This window comes from Thamnophis sirtalis, unplaced genomic scaffold, assembly GCF_051295495.1.
Source record: "Thamnophis sirtalis isolate CommonGarterSnake01/CBP01778 unplaced genomic scaffold, rThaSir2_p1.2 scaffold_7, whole genome shotgun sequence".
NCBI classification, from domain to species: Eukaryota; Metazoa; Chordata; class Lepidosauria; order Squamata; family Natricidae; genus Thamnophis; species Thamnophis sirtalis.
This window is the reverse complement of record NW_028261387.1, coordinates 17,428,654-17,449,633: the sequence shown is the minus strand read 5'-3', so window position 1 is coordinate 17,449,633 and position 20,980 is coordinate 17,428,654. Positions and strand designations below refer to the sequence as shown.

Sequence of the window (20,980 nt, the reverse complement as noted above, 5' to 3'; positions counted from 1 at the left end):
TTGAACTAATATTACTCTGAAATCATTGCATAGCAGTGGTTAGATAGCATTCCTTGAACGAAATGGTTCAATAAATCCCTAAGAGCTGGAATTCAGATTTGTCATGATATCTAAGACACAAAAATCAAGATGCATTTTGTTATGGCCAACCCTCATTCCAAATATTCATTCTACCCAGATGTATCTCTTTGCACTACCTTCCAGTCAATAGCTGCTACTATATATATATAGTACTTGACATTACTTTCTGTTATTTTACATATTCCAACAATTCAGATGGACCAAACCTCATCATAACTCTAACCATATTATCACTTTAAAACTACAATAACAATACAATCTGGAAAACTGTTTTTTTGCCCTCCAGAAAAATGGTCTTTAGTTTCCAGTGTTTTAAATATTTGCTTAATGTCCAACCTTTTGATGCATTTCTCATCTTTGGAAGATGTACGTAAATGAGCATTTTGTTTTGAATCCCAAAAGCAAAAATCATAAACAAAGAAATCTCGGCAATTTTTTTTTTAAAAAAAACTTGTGATTCCAGTAATAATCAAAAGTTAGCTTTATTTCCTTTGCAATTATTAATTTATCTGAGTGGAGCACTCTTGTTATTCTAACGAGCGTATTGGTTCACCTTTTATTGTCTATAAAGTTTTTGAAGTCTGCTATTATTATTCAGGTTTTTGTTAGGGAAAGTATCCTAAACTATTATTCTTCGTTTGCATGCTGTGTGTATAAATACAAGGCAGCCCCTCCTTCTTTGCTAAAGGGCGTGACTGTTTTTTTTCTAATGGGGAATAGTTTTTGCAAAAAAAAAAATGAAAATAAAAAGACAAACCATCCTTTCAGCAATACATGTAACTTGTTTCTTTGCGGATGCTATAGATTTTTCACCAGAGAATGCTCTTTTTGCTGTGGGTGTAACACTTCAAGATGTAACATAATTATTCCTTTGTGTCAGCTTCAGGAAACTCCTGCAGCAGCTGATGTGCCACCTCTAGATTAACTAGCAATAGATCTTTTCTCTTTTCCTTTTTTATTATACCTCTAGGTATCTGCCGAGAACTTCTTCTGTCACACTTTCGAAAGTAGCAACAGAGTTGTCCATTTGAGGGGGGGAAAAGAAATGATCTTTTCCTTTTTTAAAAAAACCTTTGTTTTTATACCCATCAAAATGCTTTTTTATACTTCACTAGTATATTAAAGTGGGAAAAACTGAATTTAAGTTCGAAGTTAGCCTGGTACCCCTTCTGAAATTGAATAGGCCACATGAATAGTTTCTAAATGATTGCTGAGGTACCATCTGGCTTCCAAGTCAGTCCCAAATGCTGACCTACTGAAGAGTTTTTATTTTCAGAGTGCGGGACAGTGTGGCTATAGCATGCAAGTAATCCTTGATCAGAAACACATTTGGTAGTTGAATTTCTGTCATAAAAAGGTGTGGTCACAAAGTGAGTCATGTGTCTGGACCTGATTTTAGGATCATTTTTACCATGGGCCTAAGCGAATAATCCACAGTCGTTAAGCAAATTACATGGTGATTAAACAAATCCAGCTTTCCCAATTGTCTTTGTTTGTCAGAAGCTGGACAGGAAAATCACAAATCACAATCATATAACCACAAGCGGTTGTAGCTGTTGTAAATGGGAACTGGTTTCCATGCCCAAATTGCAATCACATCACAATGGGGGTTGCATGATGTGACAATTGGAGTTGTGTGATGATTGCAACATCAAGGATTGGTAATAAGTCACATTTACAACTTTATAGTAAGTTACCTTTACATCGTAACTTTGAACTGTCATAAGTTGAGGACTATCTGTTATCAATTATAAGAGTATAAAAATTAAGGAAAGGTACACAGGGGAGTTAAAAACAGTAATAATTTGGGGAACTAGACTCCAGTTTTTCCTTGTTTTCACTTTCATTACAAATATCTTCTGAGTTGCAAGATACATACAGTACATGTAATTAACCCATTTGCTTTTTTCCTTTTATTAATGTGGAGTAGCAGTGCAAACCAATGCATTAAATAACAAAAGAGAGTTTACTGGTTGTCTCAAAGCAGCTATTACAGTGTAAGCACAGGCAAGCATGAATTTCTCAAAATATTTAGGCTGCAGAGGTTCCTTCATTCAAGGATCAGATACAGACAACAAACTAGTGTATTGATTTATATGACATATAAATTGTCCATCTTGCAACAATGACTCTAGTTCTAAGCATATTTCAAAATAAGGAGCATTGAAATAAGTTCTAAGCATGATCTTTAGGATCAGAAAGAACATCTGTTATGACTGATTTTACTAATCCTATTAGGCACAAATGTAATGTAGGCTGAATTTGGCACAATTCATATTTTGTCAGCTATTTGAAAAAGAGCAAGTTTGGAACTTACATTGTTGCTTTGGCTCTTCTATTGTTTGGCAATGTAGTGAGTCAAACAAAGGTGACCAGGGCAGATTTAACTGTTCACAGCTTTGTAGTTATTTGTTTGCATTTGCAAAAATAACTTTTGCTGCCTTAGCTGTAGGCAGCTTTTTCAAAGAGAGATGAACATTCACGGAAGTGCACAATGCCTGGTCTCCTGCTGTGCTGTAGAATGCAGTTTGCTTCTTAGTACAGAGAAGATCCACGGATATACATCAGGTTCTAGTTCTGGGTGTAGATAGTTTTGGATAGAAATATACAAGGGCAATGGTAGATGCAGCATGCTCTTGTCGTATTAATGCAGAAGGGCTTCGGCGATGAGGAAAGGTGGCCCGGTAATTGATGTCTAATAACAGATTTAATGAAATAATTAATGCAGAGCTGCACGAAAACCCTGTTGAAGTTCAGTTTGCATACTCTTGGTCTGTAATTACTGATTGGGAATGGTGCAATCTGTAAAGCCTCGAAAGCGTAGTTTTAAGTGTTGCTATTATTTCGGTAATGCCCTGGCATGCCTGGCAGAAATTATTTCCCTTGGGATAAAAGCTGCAACCCCATTTCTCTTATTGGTAAAGAATGTTTATGAAGACAAACCTCTGTGCTCCAAGAAGCAGTTTCTTCACTAAATATAAATGTTGAATTTAACCCGGGGATGGGAACCCGGCTATCTCAGAAAAATCTTACACCTTTTCAGTTCTTTGAACAGGTATTGAAGCTGCATGTTACCCAAAGGATCACATTGATCCTGAAAATGTGAATGCAAAAGGATGCTTGGAAATGTTGTCTTTCTGCTCTGTTTCTTGAGGCAACTGTCCTGCTTTCTTTCTACCAGTGTTGTTAGATGTCTTTTGGCCTTGCAGCGTTTTTTAGCTTGAAAGTTCCTCGAAATCCTGGAATTCTTGCAAGAATGTGCCACCATCCTTCCCACACATTACGTGCTTCTTTTCTCATGGTTTCCTAATTGTAGTCTCCCTTCAGTTATTAATGGAAAACAGACAATTTTCTGTCTTCCCTCACGGCCAGATTTCTCATCAGCATATAATCTGATCTCTACTGTCTCATTTAATGGTGAACATGAGTTGATAATTTTCATTTTCATTTTTCTCCCCAGTTATGAAGATGAATGATGTAGACCACCCTCTTGAATGACGCTGGGCATTTTATAACTGGGATCGTTAAGGAATAAAAAAAGAAATCGGTTTTAAAGGGGGTCAATAATGGTGACTTCTGATTGCAGAATGAAAAGGTTTTGGCTGCTTCTGATAGTCAGCTTCCTGCAGTGTTCAGAAGGTAAGATATGTCAATGTGTAATTTGTAAGAATAAAAAATATAATTCAGATTTATGATTCATCCTTGTCTAAAGGGGCAATATAATTCATTTTGGAAATGATGCTTCATATTTCTGTTGCACGTGTCCCCTGGAGGAATGCTATTCAGTCATATATTTTGAAATACATTGATGCATTTTGGAATTTTTAGTTTATTTTTGAGATGTTATATTTCTGTTATTTTTGACATATTTCACATGATTTTCTACTATTTTGGTACAAATTGTTTTCACTCTTTAGAATCTTCCCCCCTTCTATTTCTCTGAAATTATATAAGATAGTGAAGGTTTAAATCTCCTTGATCCACTGTAAAAAAAATGCAGTGGCAAAGATCTATATGCTCATAGAGAGATGCAGACACACAATCACAGCTATGAATATATAGGTTTTTAGGTCTTACTGGTGGATGTGTAGTAAGTTGAAAAGAAACATAATTCATTTCAAAATCAGGTCACTGAAACTGAAAATGAGCTACTGTCAGCCTATATCTTGTTCCCACTTAAAATTATTTTCCTACTTGTTCATGCAATATCTAAGGGAATATTTAGAGAAAAGAAGAAGCTTTTTCTCTTCTGCAATATTTTTCACAGAGGTGCTAAGAGGTACCAATGACAAACTGTGTCATGACACAAATCTTGTGGCTGACATACTTGCATCCAACATCAGGACATAAACCCAAAAGTCTAGAGTTTGAGTCATGACAGCACTAAGCACAATTTGTCATTTTTGCATCATTGCGATTTCTACTAGATGCTTATTTCTGCTCAGTTTCCACAGCTTCACAGACTTAAGATATTTCACTACAATTCTTGCATACTATAAGCACAGTAGTGTTATAGTATTACATGTGCAATAGCTTAACAGTATAAAACATCATTTATCCATTTAAGTTCTTCTGAATTGAATGGGGGATTGCATGTTTTTGTCATTTGAATGCCATTAAAATAGGAAAATGTATAGTACCTTACTGAAAAAGCTGGAAATCTGATGCAATTTACAGGACCGCTTTACAGATGATGATTTACAAACTAGTTATTGATGCAATTTTATTTTGGGGTCTTCTTAGAAGTAAATCTCGTGGAATTTTGTAAAACCTAATTCTAGTGTGACCGAAGGTGAAATTTTGCTGCCTTTTAAAAAATTCATTTCTTTCAAAAATAATTTTATTGCTAAAAATGTCAAGATTAAAAAATAGAATGATGCATCACCAGAAATTAAGTGTGGCGAGTAGATGTTGGACTTGAGCAAGATTCCAAAGTTTGATTTCCTTTTCTGTCAGGTAATTTATCTTGAGTTAGTTATCCTTCCTTTTTCACAGTCTTATCAGGATAAAATACAGCAACCCTATCAAATCAGAGAAAAGACAAGATAATCAAATGAGTTTGGGAATGCATAGAATTGCAGCTAAATTATAGCAAGCTGTGCTTAAGAGTGTGTGTGTGTGTGTGTGTGTGTGTGTGTGTGTGTGTGTATGTGTATGTGTATGTATGCTGCCAGGATAGACTGAAGCCACTCCAAGTTATTTCAGAATTAGTGTGTTCTCTGGAAAAACAAAAGAAAATTTCCTGTGTACTTACTTGGATTTTTTGGAGAAAGAATCCTTGGCAGTTGATAAACAGATCAACACTAGTTGTTCCCTTCTTATCCTATTGTAGGACTTTGAGCCATGATGGTCATTTATGTTTTGGCTGCTGTGATGTATAGAGCTTAAGAAGGGAACCAGGAGCTGTTTTCCCTTGTTTGTATGTGGTTTAGTTAGCGGAATATTGACTTTGTTGGAATATGAAATGCAGCGGTTTCATGAAGTCAATATTCCTTTCAATAATAGGAAAATAAAATGGTCAATTTGTTCACCAACTCCTCTGTCACATCCCAGTTTGCAAGTAACAAACAATAGTTGTGGCAGAATTAAAGAACTGTAGGAGCTTTGGCTGTATTTTGAATTCTTCTGTGAAACAGAGAAAGAACTTTGTTTTGCCTGGGCAATTTCAGCCTATTCTCACTGGTGATTGATCTTGTATTATACAAAAGCACTCAAAACAAGGAGGAGATGATGAATTTGACCAAACTGGAATGGGGAGAGCATATCCTTGATGCTGAGATTGGTAAGGAAGGCTATATAAAGACTTGCTTCCTTCCCATCTTAAGAACAGGAGAAAAAGGTATTGGTATGACTGTGGGAATGAGCCCCAGGTTTTGTAAATTTTATTATAGTTTTAAAGATCCCTTCCAAGTCTCAGTAGGCACCCCACTTTCCATTAGAGATATGGAAAGTAAATATATTCACAGTGTTACATACAAAACATTGCCATTGTATTTTCTGTAAGCATCTTTATTACCCAATGGCCAATAACCCGTTGCTTGGGTATTTATTTATAGGGGGGGATGTCTGGACCAAATGTAATTTCTAATGTTGCATTGTCCCCCTTACCAGAGGGAGCCCCTGTGGAGTACTGTGAAGCTGTTACCATGACAACTCCACTGCCCTGTACAGTAGAAGTCAGTATTGAACAACAGGCTCTATCTTAACAGAACGCTCCCCACCTCCAGGAGTGTTACTCCTGTCTTACTCCCACAGTATTTTTCTCCAGAGAGTAAGTCATCTGTGTACCATGTTTGGTTGAAATTGCTCGAGGCATTCCAGAGTTATACTGGAATACACACAGCCAGTATGTATGTATGTATGTATGTATGTATGTATGTATGTATGTATGTATGTATGTATGATTATTGTATTTGGATTCATGATAATTAGTCGTGGTCAGAGAGAGGCAGATGTGTGAGCATCTTGTATTTTTATTCTATAGATGGTGAAATCCAAGGTGTTGCAAAGCATTTATATAATTTAGACCATAATTTGATTTAAAAAAATCTTGATTTATTTTGGACAAATTTGGAGATTAGTATGTCTTGATTGAATCCAAGTAACAATTAAAAAAACACTTTGTGTGTTCCTGTAACTATCATTGGAAATTAAAAAAATATATGATTTATGTTTTGTTTGAAAGCATTAGATGAAATATGTAAATATAAATACGGTTCCTTACAGTATGAGGAGATAAATCCTGCAAATTCTTAAGACTATTTTTACCTTCTAAAATCATGCTGGATTCATTGGTCTATGGTTCCCCCCCTTTCAATTCTTATGAAAATGACATGTAATATAGAGATGGCTCAGTTATGATACTTGAAAATGTTCAGAAGGTTAGGTCTGGTACTATTTATGGAAAAAAGGATCCTTTGTCTGTAGAAAATTCAGATTTCTTTTCTTCTCCTTCCATCTAATTTTATATTCAATATGGTACTGCAATTGGAATTTAGCTAAAAATATATGCTAAGAACATAACATGTGAAATAATATATTCCCATTCACTTCTTCCTGAGCCTGCTGAATGACAAACACAACTGTTTACCCCATGAATATCCTGAAAAAAAGCTTTTACATATCTATTTAGTTTAATGTTGGCTCTGTTCTAAGATACGGCTCATGGGCTTGAATTGGAAAAAAAAGTATAGTAGGAACTCTCATTTAGATTTCACGGAATGAAGACCAGCAATCTCTCTCAGGGGATATTGCCCTTCAAAAGCCTGGTTTGCCTGACCAACTTTTAAGACTATTCCCCACCCCTCCCCTATTGGGTTGATAAAGTATTGAAGGCCAAGTCTTCAAAACACACTTCTCACATGTGGTCTGTTAAAAAATCGTTGCGATTTGTTAGAGATAATTATCTACATATGTTCTTGGTGGTCTTTGCATACCAGTATTTGAATAAAACTTTATTTTTACGGGAAAGTTCAGTTTACAAATGAGAAGGCATGTACTGCTTTTTTTGTTTTAAAAAGGGCTTCATTTCTCACTTGAAAGAAAATTAGGGAGGAAATTGGGAAGAGTAGACGGAAGGGAGCCACACTAATTAAAAATTATTAGAATAAATCAAAAGTTGTGGTTTTCTATTCTGGAATGGAATACTGATGTGGAGGTAGCTTCAAGCCAAAACAGATGAATTAATCTTATTTTATTGGGCATTCTTGCAAGATATCTGCCTTTGGTTTAATAGATATATAATAGGGCTTAAAGGTGGATGTTTTTATAGCTGGCAAAAATCTGAGGGAAATCAACCTCAACAGAGCTTAGTTTAGCTTTAGAATTGAGAATAATCCTATCACCCAGAATGTGAAACCTTGAATAATGTAAATTTTGAAAAGAAATGGCAAAAGTGTTCCTAAACCAACTTAGAACAAGCCTACTTGCTTGACTTGCTAGCCATTTTTGTGTGCGTTCATTTTATCAATGGAGACCAGCACAACAAAATTTTAGTGGCTGAAAATATTTTGCATCTTTCTATTAATTCTTAATTGCATTTCTTTTTTAATACAGTAACAGGATCAGGGAAAAGGTGGATAATGGGAGTTTCATCTATTAATAGGGAGATTTATCTTGCAGTCTGGGAGAATATTAAGTACAGTTTTGGATAGGGAAGATATATAAAACTTTCCAGGAATTTGCATATATAGGTATTTGTGATATTCATATACCAACCACATTAATTTATGCTTGACTATGACAATGTGGCTTTGCGAGCATACATTTGTTGACTGAGATGAAACTGATTGGATTATTTATAATAAAGAGTGACAATATGTGCATTGTACACAAAAGCTACATTCTCAGCAAGGGTATGGGAAGGCGGGTTGTTTTGTGAGTTACTCCATCAAAGCAGACTATAATTTCCCAAGTACTTTTACTCATCAAATAAAACAAGCTGGACACAAGACACAGGGGCAACAAGAAGAAAACACAATAACTGTATTGATAAACATTGGTGGAAATTTGTTATAGATGAGCTGTTTAATAGGACACTGCAGTTAATTGTAATTATTTATTGATATCTGAAGATAAATCAACAAGGCTTTTCTAAACCAGATTAATTGAAAAGAGAAGACTTCAGTGCTCTCAGGTTTAGAAATTCTCCTGTTCGTTTTTAAATGCCTAAAAATAGGTTTTTATATTTGAAAATTATGGGTTTTGTAATCAATTATATAAAAATAGGAAGCATCCAACTTGAAAAAATAAAGGAATGAACTATACTGTTTTACTTAGCTTTCAGAAATGTTTCAACTCAAATGCTAAAGAGATGTTTTGCCGCATATGTAGCTTTTCACAACAGCTTTGTGAAGCAAATCAGCTTAACGATTTGTGCATCTACCCACTGATATGAAACCTGAGCTGTCCATTAATTCTACATTTATTTGTTTTAGGAAAAGAATTAAGTCCTTTCTCTTTAGCCAGAAGATAATTTTTTTAAATTTAATTACCGGGATTTCATGTATTTTATTAGATTTTTTATTAGTTATATATTTTATTGTTAGTCTTCTTTCAGTTGAAATGTATATTAATCATTTATTGTAAGATGTGTTATTTGAGTAAGGAGTTGGAACTAAGTTCCTCCACTCAACATTTTCTGCATTATGTTTTAAACATTTTTGTCTCCAGATTTCCTGACAAAGTTATCAAAGCATTAACCAAGATTACTGTTTTGAATCCCTCTTATATAAAATGTAAATGCTAAAAATAAGTGATTTGGGGAAGAATAGCTCCATGATTAGTCACATACATGAGACTGAAGTGGTGATATTATCTTTGGTAGACAGGGTGCATGGTTCAGAAATGATTTAGAAAACGTTATTTGGAATGTGGAAAAGTACAAGCACAGTGTTCCTTAAAACTGGGATATCTTTTTTTTTTCAAGCATCCATCAGAATATAAAACAAAAAAGTTGTTTTAATTAGATCCTTAAAGATGTGACTGCTTTAATAAATTGTATTTATAAACGTGGTTTTAATGAACAGACTTATTAAAGCAGCAATCTAAGTTTGTGCAAAAACCTGGAAAAAGGCTAACTGCTTTAAAGAGGTGTTATTCTTATGGTCCTCCATGTTCTGAAGCACTGAAAATATTTTCCTGAACATTTTTTGATTTATTCTGTTTGGCCAACTTTGGATTGAATTTTAAATTATGTGCTTTGGAGTAGAATGTCATATCAAATTGGAAACTTGTTTTTAAACAAAGCTTAAAATATGTTGTACATAATCCAAGTTAAAAGAATGAAATGTGTAAAAGAAAGGAATACTTTTATATTCTTCTGTAATATATTGACTTGAAATCCTCCCAGATAACATAATAAAGCATTCTCCAGAAAAAGAAATAGGCAAACTTAATGTTTCTTTAGTAGTCTGCTAGGAGCACAGCTTGTATTGTGTGTTCTATGCTGAAATGTTATGCTTCAGATCAAATTCTTAAAAGAAATAAAAAAAATCATCTCATCAAAGTCACTTATTCTTTCTTATCTGCTGTTCTCCACCATTTTATATAGCATTAGTTTATCCCGGGCATAATCTTATCTAGTTCTGCAGATTCATGAGTGGCCAGGTGTTGCTGACCTTTGGAACGCTGTATAAAGATCTCAAAAGCTATTCTTATGTTCAGCATCTGATGATGTCATTTTAAACCCCTTAGCTGGAAAAAGGCATACTTTAGATTCTGTAATTCTTATAAGCAAATCAAAAGTGATACAGAAACTCTAAAAGCCAAACAAAAACCCTGTGGACTTAAATAAAATAAATCATCTCCCAGTTCTGAAATTTTTATTCTGCTAAAGCTTTTTGTAGTTACTTTATCCACAAACTTTTCTTTGATTAGAGCTGTAGTATTGATGGCTTAGTTGAGGTGCCCCCTCTATCTGTACTCCTAGATAAGTGTTTCTTAAAATAGATCCTGTGGAGTTTCCCCAGCCCTCTTTGGAAAGGGTCTAAAAACAAAATTATTTTCAGCCTTTTTAAAAATAATATAATATTAAAAGCATATTTAACAATAGTGAGAAGTGGTAGTAGCAAAAACATGTCAATTTTATTTTTTTATGTAGTAAATATAACACATACAAAGAAAAGCTGCTTTTGGATGGAGTGGGGGACAAGAAAGTTTAAGAAACATTGTCCTGGATAATTTGTTTCTGACCATATCCAAATCACATCATGAATACTGTTTCATACAAAAATGCATCGAGGCCTTTATATGAGCATCATCACATTTAACAGTGATATAAGTGCATTTTATCAATTAATCTTGAGCATTTACACTCAGAAATTTTACCTAAGAAGATGGGAAAATACAAATTTGCTCTTAAATATAGATACCACACAGGCCATTTGTGCCACAATCTCTATATCTGAATTTTGAATTGAATTGAATTCTTATAAATTGCTTGCCTTGATATTCTGCCTTCTCTTTGCAAATCAAATTTTGGGTTAAAACTTCTTAATTGTTGGTTAGTCTGTGGCCATCTGGAAACCATCATATCGGTCAAATCCATTCAGCCACTCATGAATGGAAACTGATATTTCCCCTGTAATATATCTAAATACATGTGTGTGTGTGTGTGTGTGTGTGTGTGTGTGTGTGTGTGTGTGTGTGTGTGAGAGAGAGAGAGAGAGAGAGAGAGAGAATAGAAATGGAATGGCACACAAACATGCAAGCAGAAAAATGCACACTCATGTACATGCATAGGCACATTTTTTTTCTGCTTGAGTTATCAAATGAGAATCTTACCGGAACAAAATGTTTGTAAAATAAATTTTAGTCTTATAGTCCAAGTTCACATGTCTATTCAGTATCATTATTCTGTTTAGGAAAATGGGGTTTTGTGGCCATTTAGAATTGATTACGCATTTCAGTGGGTTTGAGATAAATCTGCTCTTTGTAAACAGTAATGTACTGTTCGTTTCTTGTCCTTTTTCATTAGTTAATTTATAACAGATGAAATTGGCATGCAGCATAGAAAGCAACAAGGAACAAACTGATGGTTTGTGATGTATTTTTGCCCATTCAAGTTGATGGAAGTTTTGAAAACTTGTTTGCATATTTTGAGCCAAGGTGGCGCAGTGGTTAAATGCAGCACTGCAGGCTACTGCTAGATCAGCAGGTCAGCGGTTCAAATCTCACCGGCTCAGGGTTGACTCAGCCTTCCATCCTTCCGAGGTGGGTAAAATGAGGACCCAGATTGTTGGGGGCAATATGCTGACTCTCTGTAAACCGCTTAGAGAGGCCTGAAAGGCCTATGAAGCGGTATATAAGTCTACTGCTATTGCTATTGCTATTGTCTTTTATTAAGATGATTCACAGTAAATAATGACATTAAAAGTCATAAGAATTGTCTGAGTTTGATGCAATGCTTCAGAAAGGCCAGTTAGGATAGATTTAATGAGCTGTAAAATGTATTATAAGTAAACTAGTAACCTGCAAATTCCACTTTGAATAATTTCCTTGAGGGATACATCATTTAGGATGTATTATTAAAGAGAGAATGTAAGAATGCAATTAAAAAGAAAATCTAAAGTTAGATTGTTAGTACTGTGCTCTGAAATTAGGATGCCTTGAAGGGTTGTCATTGTAAGTGATCTAGTTAAAAATCTGGTCTTCTGGTATATACCTACATCTCAAAATGTTCTAAATTACAGTGTGTTTTTCAAGGAGTGCCAAGTCTCTTACTTTTAACCAATAGGTGATAATGTGGCATTTGCAGAATATTTTAAATTTCTTTTTTTTTTAATTACAAACTTGCCAAGGTATCAGCAGATCTTGTGAGATATCAGTGTTATTACATGAAAAGCTCAGCTTTACTCCCAGAAACTACAGCTAGACATGTATGTCTTAAATTTGATAAGATTAATAAACAATGCAATATACTAATATTTTTATATGAAATCTTGCAAGATGTGGATAATAACTACACAGAAATCTTGTGATATTTTGGCACACTGAGATTTTAGACTTCCTATTACCATTTGTGAAAAGGGTCACAGTGGCTCAGTGGCTAAGACCCTGACCTTGACAATCAGAAAGGTCAGTAGTTTGAATCCTTAGTGCCGCATAACGGAGTGAGCTCCTGTTACTTGTTCCAGCTTCTGCCAACCTAGCAGTTTGAAAGCATGTAAAAATGCAAGTAGAAAAATAGGGAAGGTAGCAGTGTTCCGCGCCTCTTCAGCATTTAATCATGCTGGCCACATGACCACAGAGAAGTCTTCGGACAGCGCTGGCTCTTCGGCTTTGTAACGGAAATTAGCACTGTCCCTAGAGTCGGGAACAACTAGCACATATGTGCGAGGAGAACCTTTACCTTTAATTACTATTTGTATTATGTAGTCTTCTCTGAAGAATATTCAAAAATGTTGGTAATAAAAGGTCAATTTAAGATTTGTCCCAAAGCAAAGAATATTTGATATTGTCACATGATTCAAATTACTTCTTTAGTGAATTCTTTTTGTTGTTGTTTTTATGTCTCATGGAAACCTGGTGTTTCATGGAAAAATAGTTTGAAAACCTCAGTTTTAAATGTTGGCATATCTGAATTTGGAAATCCTGTAACATTTTTTCCATGGCAGTACTGGAGAACCTGTTTCTTCATTATGATTTTACAGATATATAATACACCTACAATAGTATACTACTATTTGTTAATTTTGTAGTCAGCACAAAACACATAACACAAGAACAGGTGGGTACTGTTTTTAGTGACTCTGGTAAAGAAATAGCAAATATAGTCTATTGACCATTGTCCCATCAACAGTGGTAGGAATGAAAGCAGGACAAGAAAGCTTTTTGGTTCTAATGAACGCGTGTAAGGATTGAGACAGTAGTTTGTGGAACAACTTGTGCAATTGCTTAGATCCTCTTTTGTGCACTAGTTCTAAAATTGCTCATACAATAGTTTGTGAATCGCTTTGCAGAATTACTGATTTTGTATAAGTTAATGGATCAATTGGAATTTTTGCCAATGTTGAGGCCTCGTACTGATAGAAAAATGATACATCCTGGTTTGTTTTTTTAATGTTACACTTAATCTTACCCTACTTTTAAATAACTTCACTGTACTATCTTGGAGCCGAGGTGGCACAGTGGTTAGAGTGCAGTACTGCAGGCCACTTCAGCTGACTGCTAGCTGCAGTTTGGTGGTTCAAATCTCACCGGCTCATGGTTGACTCAGCCTTCCATCCTTCCGAGGTGGGTGAAATGAGGACCCAGACTGTGGGGGCAATATGCTGACTCTGTAAACCGCTTAGAGAGGGCTGAAAGCCCTATGAAGCGGTATATAAATCTAATTGCTAATTGCTATTGCTATACTAGATCTGGGGAGGACCAAGGAAGAACAGATACATCTGTCAGTATTATAAAACTTCAAAATTAATCATCATAACACAAAACCAAAGAAAAAAATGAGGGGGAAAGGTGTAGAACATGTTACAAATGGAAAAAGTCCAAAAACCTTTGACTGCAGGTAAATCTCAACTTACAACCATTTGTTTAGTGACAGTTCAAAGTTATAATGGAGCTGAGAAAAGGTGAATTACAACCAGTCTTCACACTTACATCCAATGCAGCATCCCCATGGTCACATGGTCAGAATTTGAGCCTTTGTCTACCAACCGGTCTATGCAACAGTTACAGCATCTCAGAAGCCATGAGATAGCCATTTATGAACTTCCTAACCAGAGTCTGATTCAATGATAGAAGAAACCAGATTCACTTAATGATCACGATTCACTTAACTATAGTGCTATAGGCAAAAAATGCCATAAAAACGGAGCATGACTCACTTAACAACCATCTTCCTTAACAACAGAAATTATGATCACAATTGTGGTTGTAAGTTGTGGTTGTAAATTGTATATTGAACAAATATAATCGACCTTGCCCTTTTCAAACCAGATAAACAACCCTCCTCTAATACAAATACGAATGAACTCCACATCAGCAGGCATTATGCTACTTAATAGAAGTCAGGAACCATATTTAATTATTAGCTTTGTTTTTAGCAGAGTTTGGAGCTAGTAAACTTTTGAAACACATTGTGTTTTTCATTTTAATTTTTTTGGGGTCGGATTCATTCAGGTGTTATGAAGTGTCAGTTTTATTTACCTCAGAGAAGCTGTACTTTATTTGTTGTGTAGGATTACAAATTGGCTTATTGAAAAGCTCATTTGACACTAACTGGTGAGCTTTTATGAAAATGGACTTCATTTGAGTGAGGCCCATGAAATGAAAGAGTAAGTCCTTAAGATGCCAAGCAACAAGCAACGTCCATTTTGAAAACATTCGGATATGTTAAGCAATAGTAATACCCCGTAACCATTTAAATGACAGCAGCTGACTGTTTGAATTAAATTTCTATTTGGCTTAATTTGGGTTCCTAATTATTCTTAACTTACGTGAGTAGATTTCAATTATAGTATACTATGGGGATTTGTAGCTAAGGCAACTGAAGGAATCATTTTACCTAAAGTACTTTTGTTAACAGATTAAGGCAGGTTAAAATAGAAGGATAGAAAATTGAAACTGCTTTCTAAGACCGACAACATTTTTTCAAATGATACCAAGGGAAATAGGAGAAAAGGAAGTTTTTTCCTGCCCAACCTCTATTCTAATGATTCAAAGAATTTTGTGTTTGTGTGTAAAGCCTATCTTGATATAGGCCAAAGAGCCTAGTGGATCACAATAGACTTCAGCACTGGGCCCTATCTAACAAAATGAAATTCAATCTAGAGAAGAGCAAGGTTTTACACTTAGGCAAGGAAAGCCAAATTTACAAGTACAAATTAGTTAAAACTTGGTTCAATAGCATTTACTGCAAGAGAGATCTTGGAGTTCTATTAAACAATCACTTTTACATGAGCCAGTAGTGTGCTACAACTGCCAAAAACACCAATGCAATCCCCAGGGCGCATTAACAGAGGACTAAAATCAAGATCATGTGACAAAGTGTTAGTAGCACTTTGTAATGCCTTTGTAAGGCCGTACTTGGAATACTGCCTCCAGTTTTATTTACAACGTACGAAAGATGTTGAGATCTGGAAAGAATGCACAGAAGAGCAACACAGTTGATTGGGTTTTGGAGGCGAAAACATGAAGAATACTTGCAAGAATTGGGTATGTCTAGTAAAAAAAAAAGACTTGGGGTGACATGATAGGCAGTGTTCCAATATTTAAGGGGTTGCCACAAAAAAGAGAGGGTCAATTTATTTTCCAAAGCACCAGAAGATCAAGACAAGAAGCAATGGATGGAAACTAACCAAGGAGAGAAGCCACCTAGAACTAAGGATAAACTTCCTGACAGAACAATCAATGAGTGGAAAAGCTTGCAGTTAACCCCCAGGGTTGTTGATTAATAGAGACACACTCATGATCACCTGTGCTGCCCTCAACTGCAGCCTTTTCTGACTTTGAAAAGGAGAAAGTGGGCAAAGCAGTGTTGTAGAATGCAGTTTCTAGGACCACAGAATATTGTTTTTAAGGCTTCTGATAGAAGCAAATAGATGGATGAAATACTACAGTAAATATTGAGGTGTATTTTACAGCACGCACAGTCTTTTACAGGAGCTGCTGAGATAAAGAAACAAAATTATTAACTCATTTTATATTAGCAGACTTATTTGCATGCATTCATTCGCACATGTACATTGTATAAACAAATGCAGTGCATCACGCATGCCACCACAATTTTAAGTTATCTGATGCATAGCCAAATTTGAAAGTTTACAAAAAAGGATGAAAAAGATTGTTCTACTTTCGACCCTCTAATTCAGGGATGTCAAACTTGATTTCATTGAGGGACACATCAGGGTGTGTTTGACCTCGGGGTGGGCATAGCCAAGGTGGGCGTGGCCAGCTCGATGTCACTTGTGTTGGGGGCATCTGTGGTGCACTGGCACTAGTGAAAATGGGCTTCCGAGCTCTGTTTTCGGCTGGGACGGCGTCTTGCAATTCTCTGCCAATGAAAACGGAGCTAGGGAGGACTGCACACAGCAATCCTGAGCTTTGTTTTCACTGACAGAGGCACCTCGGGATGGTCCTTCACTGTTTCCAGAGAGCCTTGCAGACCGGATCTAACTCAAAGTCCGGGTGCCCTATGGGCTGGATCTGGCTTTGCGTTTGACACCCCTGCTTTAGTTCATCTTTTTGAATTTTGAATATTTAAGATAATGTGTTTGTTTTCCTCCGGTGAGACTGTCTATCAGGGCAACCCATACACAAGTATGGGACAGAACCTACTGCTTCCACTTTCGCCTTTAGGCCCCAATCCAGGAGTCTTCGCAGGCAGTTGCTTTTTGGCAAACTATTTTTGTGTAAAATATAAACTTAGTTAAGATAATGTCTATACTCCTACAAGAAGATAACAGTAAAAAATCACAAATATTGTTACAAAAGGTAGATAGGAAATAATCAGATATCTTTGACAATTTGCAATGTTTATACAATTTTTTTAAAAAAATTATCAGATTCTTTTGGGGCATCCAAGTTATGAAAAAAATTCCATTCTTCAAAGTTTTTGTTTGTTTGTTTGGTTAGCAAATGATAATATAGTCTGCAACTACAACTATGATAGAATTTTGATGGAATTTTTCCACTCACAAAGCAAAGGAGATAATATAGAGAGTTATTTTCAAACAGCCATTCTTAACAATTCCTCATCTCTGTTTTTAAGGTGTCTACTGTAGATGTCTAGTATTTTTCCATGTACCTGCTTATAACAACTTTTTGCAGAAAAATAAGTAGTCTGATAAACCTTAGGAATTTCTAAGTTGATAGGTTTATCACATTCGTTATTTCTTTCAGTATCCAACTTAAAATAAATGATTGTTTTTCCATGCAGGTTTTGGGCCCATCCTTCGAATAACAACCTTTTTTCAGTTTTGGTTAGTACATGTTTCTTTGAAGTCCATTTTTGCCCTTTTTTTTTTGTTACTTCGGCAGAGAAACCCTTCTAATCATGTAAGCAAAAAGAAAGGCATTTGTAGCTGGTGTCTGCTTTGTTCAGGGAATCTCCATGTCAGCAATTGGACACCGTATTGTTTCAGGGTATCTTTGTTATCACTGAATATGAAACTGTTTCCCAATGACAGGCAGATGGAATGTTGTGCTGAATGTGTAAATTGGAATTATCGCATCTAGCATTTCTCTTTGCCAGGTGCCAGCTTGCTGCTGTGGCTCGACACTAATGCTGAAGGGCTGCCAGGAGTGGTTTTATTTGCTAATTATCTCATAGCATCTCCAGCAAACATCTTGCCCAGGTGTTTTCTGAAATACCTAGAAGGACAGTGCCAGGCGGCAGGTGGCTCATGTAGGACAGCATATAGAATGCTACTAGTATTTTACATTCATCTATGTAATTAAAAAAAAAATACCCTCAGATTTCTTCTCAGCTAGGAATATATTTGAGTTTCAGACTCAGGCCCTTGATTGGAAATTGAGTTGGTTTTATGCTATTCTTTTTTTTAAAGATAAATGAACATTTTCAAAGGATCAGCAAATCAACAGGTACATATCCCTTTTAAGGTTACTGTTTTTAAGAAACTGCAATAAGTTTTTATCTGACCAAAAAGTGAAAAAAGAATCTCATATATCCGTGATGGCGTACCTATGGCACGCGTGCCACAGGTGGCACATGGAGACTTCTCTGTGGGCACACGAGCTGTCACCCCAGATCAGTTCCACCGCACATGCACATGTGCCTCCCACTGGCCAGCTGATTTTTGAGTCTCAGCCGTGCATGCATGGGGAGCAGGAGGTTGCGTGTGCATGCATGGGAGCGGTGCGGTGCCCTCTCCACACCCCATTTTTGGTCCCAGGAGGCTTCAGGGAGACCTGCTAGGCCCAAAATGTGGTGTGGAGGGGGTTGCACACGCATGTGTGGGGGGTGGTGGAACGAAGGGGGGGTGTCACACGCACATTGCATTATGGCTGTGGGCACGTACGTGTGCGCTGTCGCACATGCACACACACTTCCATAACACAATAACAAAAAGGTTAACCATCACTGCCATATATGCATTGTGAATACGTATTAGGAATAGAGAGAACTTTTAGCTCACATTTGAGAAACATCTGGGGTATCTCTCTGGAATAATCCATCATGTTAGTGAAATATGTCAAGGATTTGAAGAGTGGTAGGAGTAATGAATTCATCTGTTCTTTCTTTACCATGGCTAAGATCAGGAAACATAGTTTTTAAATAATGATGAAGGTAATCTAATGAAAAATGTGTTATAATGTGCAGAAATATGCTAATAAATGATAGCTGAAAAGTAGCAACAAAAGCGCACATTTATATATGTCATGATCCATGTCAAAATATACCCCAATACTAGGGAAGGATCTTTATCTATGTAGAGTTGTTCCCTTCAACTTATTTATTTTTCTAGATTACTTAGAGAAAGGAGATATTAGAAATATCTATATATATATATTGTTGTAAAAATCTAATAACCAGTAGTCTGGTTACAAATAGTTATGTGATAGAAAAAAAATGTCTACATTTATATTAACACAGGGATCCCTAAGAGATATTTTTGGTTGAGGCACATTTAAAAGTTTGAAAATATATTGCACGTATTTTTCCCAAAATGGCTGCTGAGGGAGGGGCTTACCGATTCACAAGATGGCTTCAATGGAGGATAAAGCATCGATTTGCTAATATTTCAACTTTGGTGCTCTGGAATTCCTCTTCTTGCAGTATATTTAAGACTTTATCTGTATTTTTATCCTTTATCTATGGTTATAAACATAGCCCCATGTTAATCATTTATTATTTTTAATTTCTAAGAAATCCTATGGGGCCCATTTTGGATTCAGAGGTGTTCTTGTAGGAAGTTAGTGATTTCTTTTAAAAAGTGCAGTATGCTATTAAAGTATTTTTTTAATAACTGTCTTTGACAAATTCTGGAAAAAAAACAGACACAAAAAAAATGGATGGGTTTTGTCTGCAATGAATAACCCATGACATATTGATTAATATACTGCACTCTTCTAATTATATCTTCAAAAAACTTGCTTAAGCAGTACAGTCAAGTAAAGAAAGTTGCACAATGCATGTGGAACAGCCTTTTTTATCCCCCTTCTCTTCTTTCAACACCACATTTAAAGAGATTACATAATTCTAGTAATACTGCTTTGATCTGTCATTGACATAAATAAGTCTTTTTGAGGTTCTTGCCATGCTGGCTCTTTGTGGTCTATAGGTCTAATCAGTAACAGAACAAAGCTGAATTGATTAAAAATTTATTGCCTCTTTTAAAAAAAAGAACTGCTATTAAATATTAGATTTAAATGGAATTGTTGTAATAACAGAGAATCATTTTGAGCATTTTGGGAAAAATGTCTCTTGTTTGTAAACTAATAATGCAGAGAAATGGATTCACTCTTCCTATGACAATTAATTAATGCGCCACAGCTCATAAATGCACATTTCAGCGTCTGTCTGCTATCCATTATCCAAAGTAGATGGTACATAATTTGCCTTTGTTGTCGGAAGATGAGAAATATGTTCTGTTATCCTTTTGAAAAATGTCCATGTAAAAAGTACGTGTTTCTGATTACTTTTTACTGACATTATTCCACACTAGTATTGCAGCAATTTTCAAAACGTTATCTTAAATTAGCATGCATTATTAGCTTATGATTTGAATTTCTAAACATTTAAGCAAAGCAAAATTAACTTACTAAGAAATCCAATCTTTTATTATACTGTGCTTCAGCTCTACCTTTTACAGGTATTACTGAAGTTTCTTACTGAGTGGATAGTCTTGTAAGGAACTGAGACATATATCAGTTGCATTATCATTGGCCAAATAGTTTTGTCTCCTTCTTCTCCCTCTCCCTAATCCCTATTCTTATCCCCCCCTTCATTCTCTCTCTCTTTCCCCTTCTCTCTCTCTCTCCCTCCCTCTCTCCCCCTCCCTCCCCCCTCTCTCTCTGTGTTTTCCTTGATTTTGTTTTGTGGATGGATAAAATTTCTCCACAACTTTCATACCTTAGAGGAGAGACAGAGGAACTAGACTACATGCGTGTTTAGCTTGATGCCTGCCAGAGTCTCTTCCATCTTGAAGACCATCAAACTTGCTTTCCTATCCAAATTTAATGTGACTAATTACCATATTCTACAGAAGGTGAAAGTACATAGAAAGTACAAGTATTTGAATGGGGGACAAAAATGATATTTCAAGGCTGTAGGCTAAGCTGGAATTGGACATGTTGAATCAAAAAGAAGACAAGAACAAATCACTTCTATATTATTTTTAAGGAATACCATGGTTTGGTTCATGCAATTGTTAAGACCAGAGCTTTTCTTGAGGAAGGTTATATGGTGTTTTTATGATGCTGCTGAGTAAGTTGC

At 35.7% G+C, this 20,980-nt stretch overlaps 1 protein-coding gene across 31 annotated transcripts in view; it reads left to right on the top strand.

Moving 5' to 3' along the window:
* The window catches only part of ADGRL2 (adhesion G protein-coupled receptor L2), a 220,753-nt gene that overhangs the window by 41,968 nt on the left and 157,805 nt on the right, over window positions 1–20,980 (top strand). For all 31 annotated transcript variants that reach the window (XM_087719398.1, XM_087719396.1, XM_087719393.1 and 28 more), the window contains exon 2: window positions 3,542–3,720. In XM_087719398.1, the coding sequence (XP_087575524.1) occupies window positions 3,648–3,720 (73 nt within the window). In that variant the 5' untranslated portion in view covers window positions 3,542–3,647. The remainder of the gene's footprint in view (window positions 1–3,541; window positions 3,721–20,980) is intronic.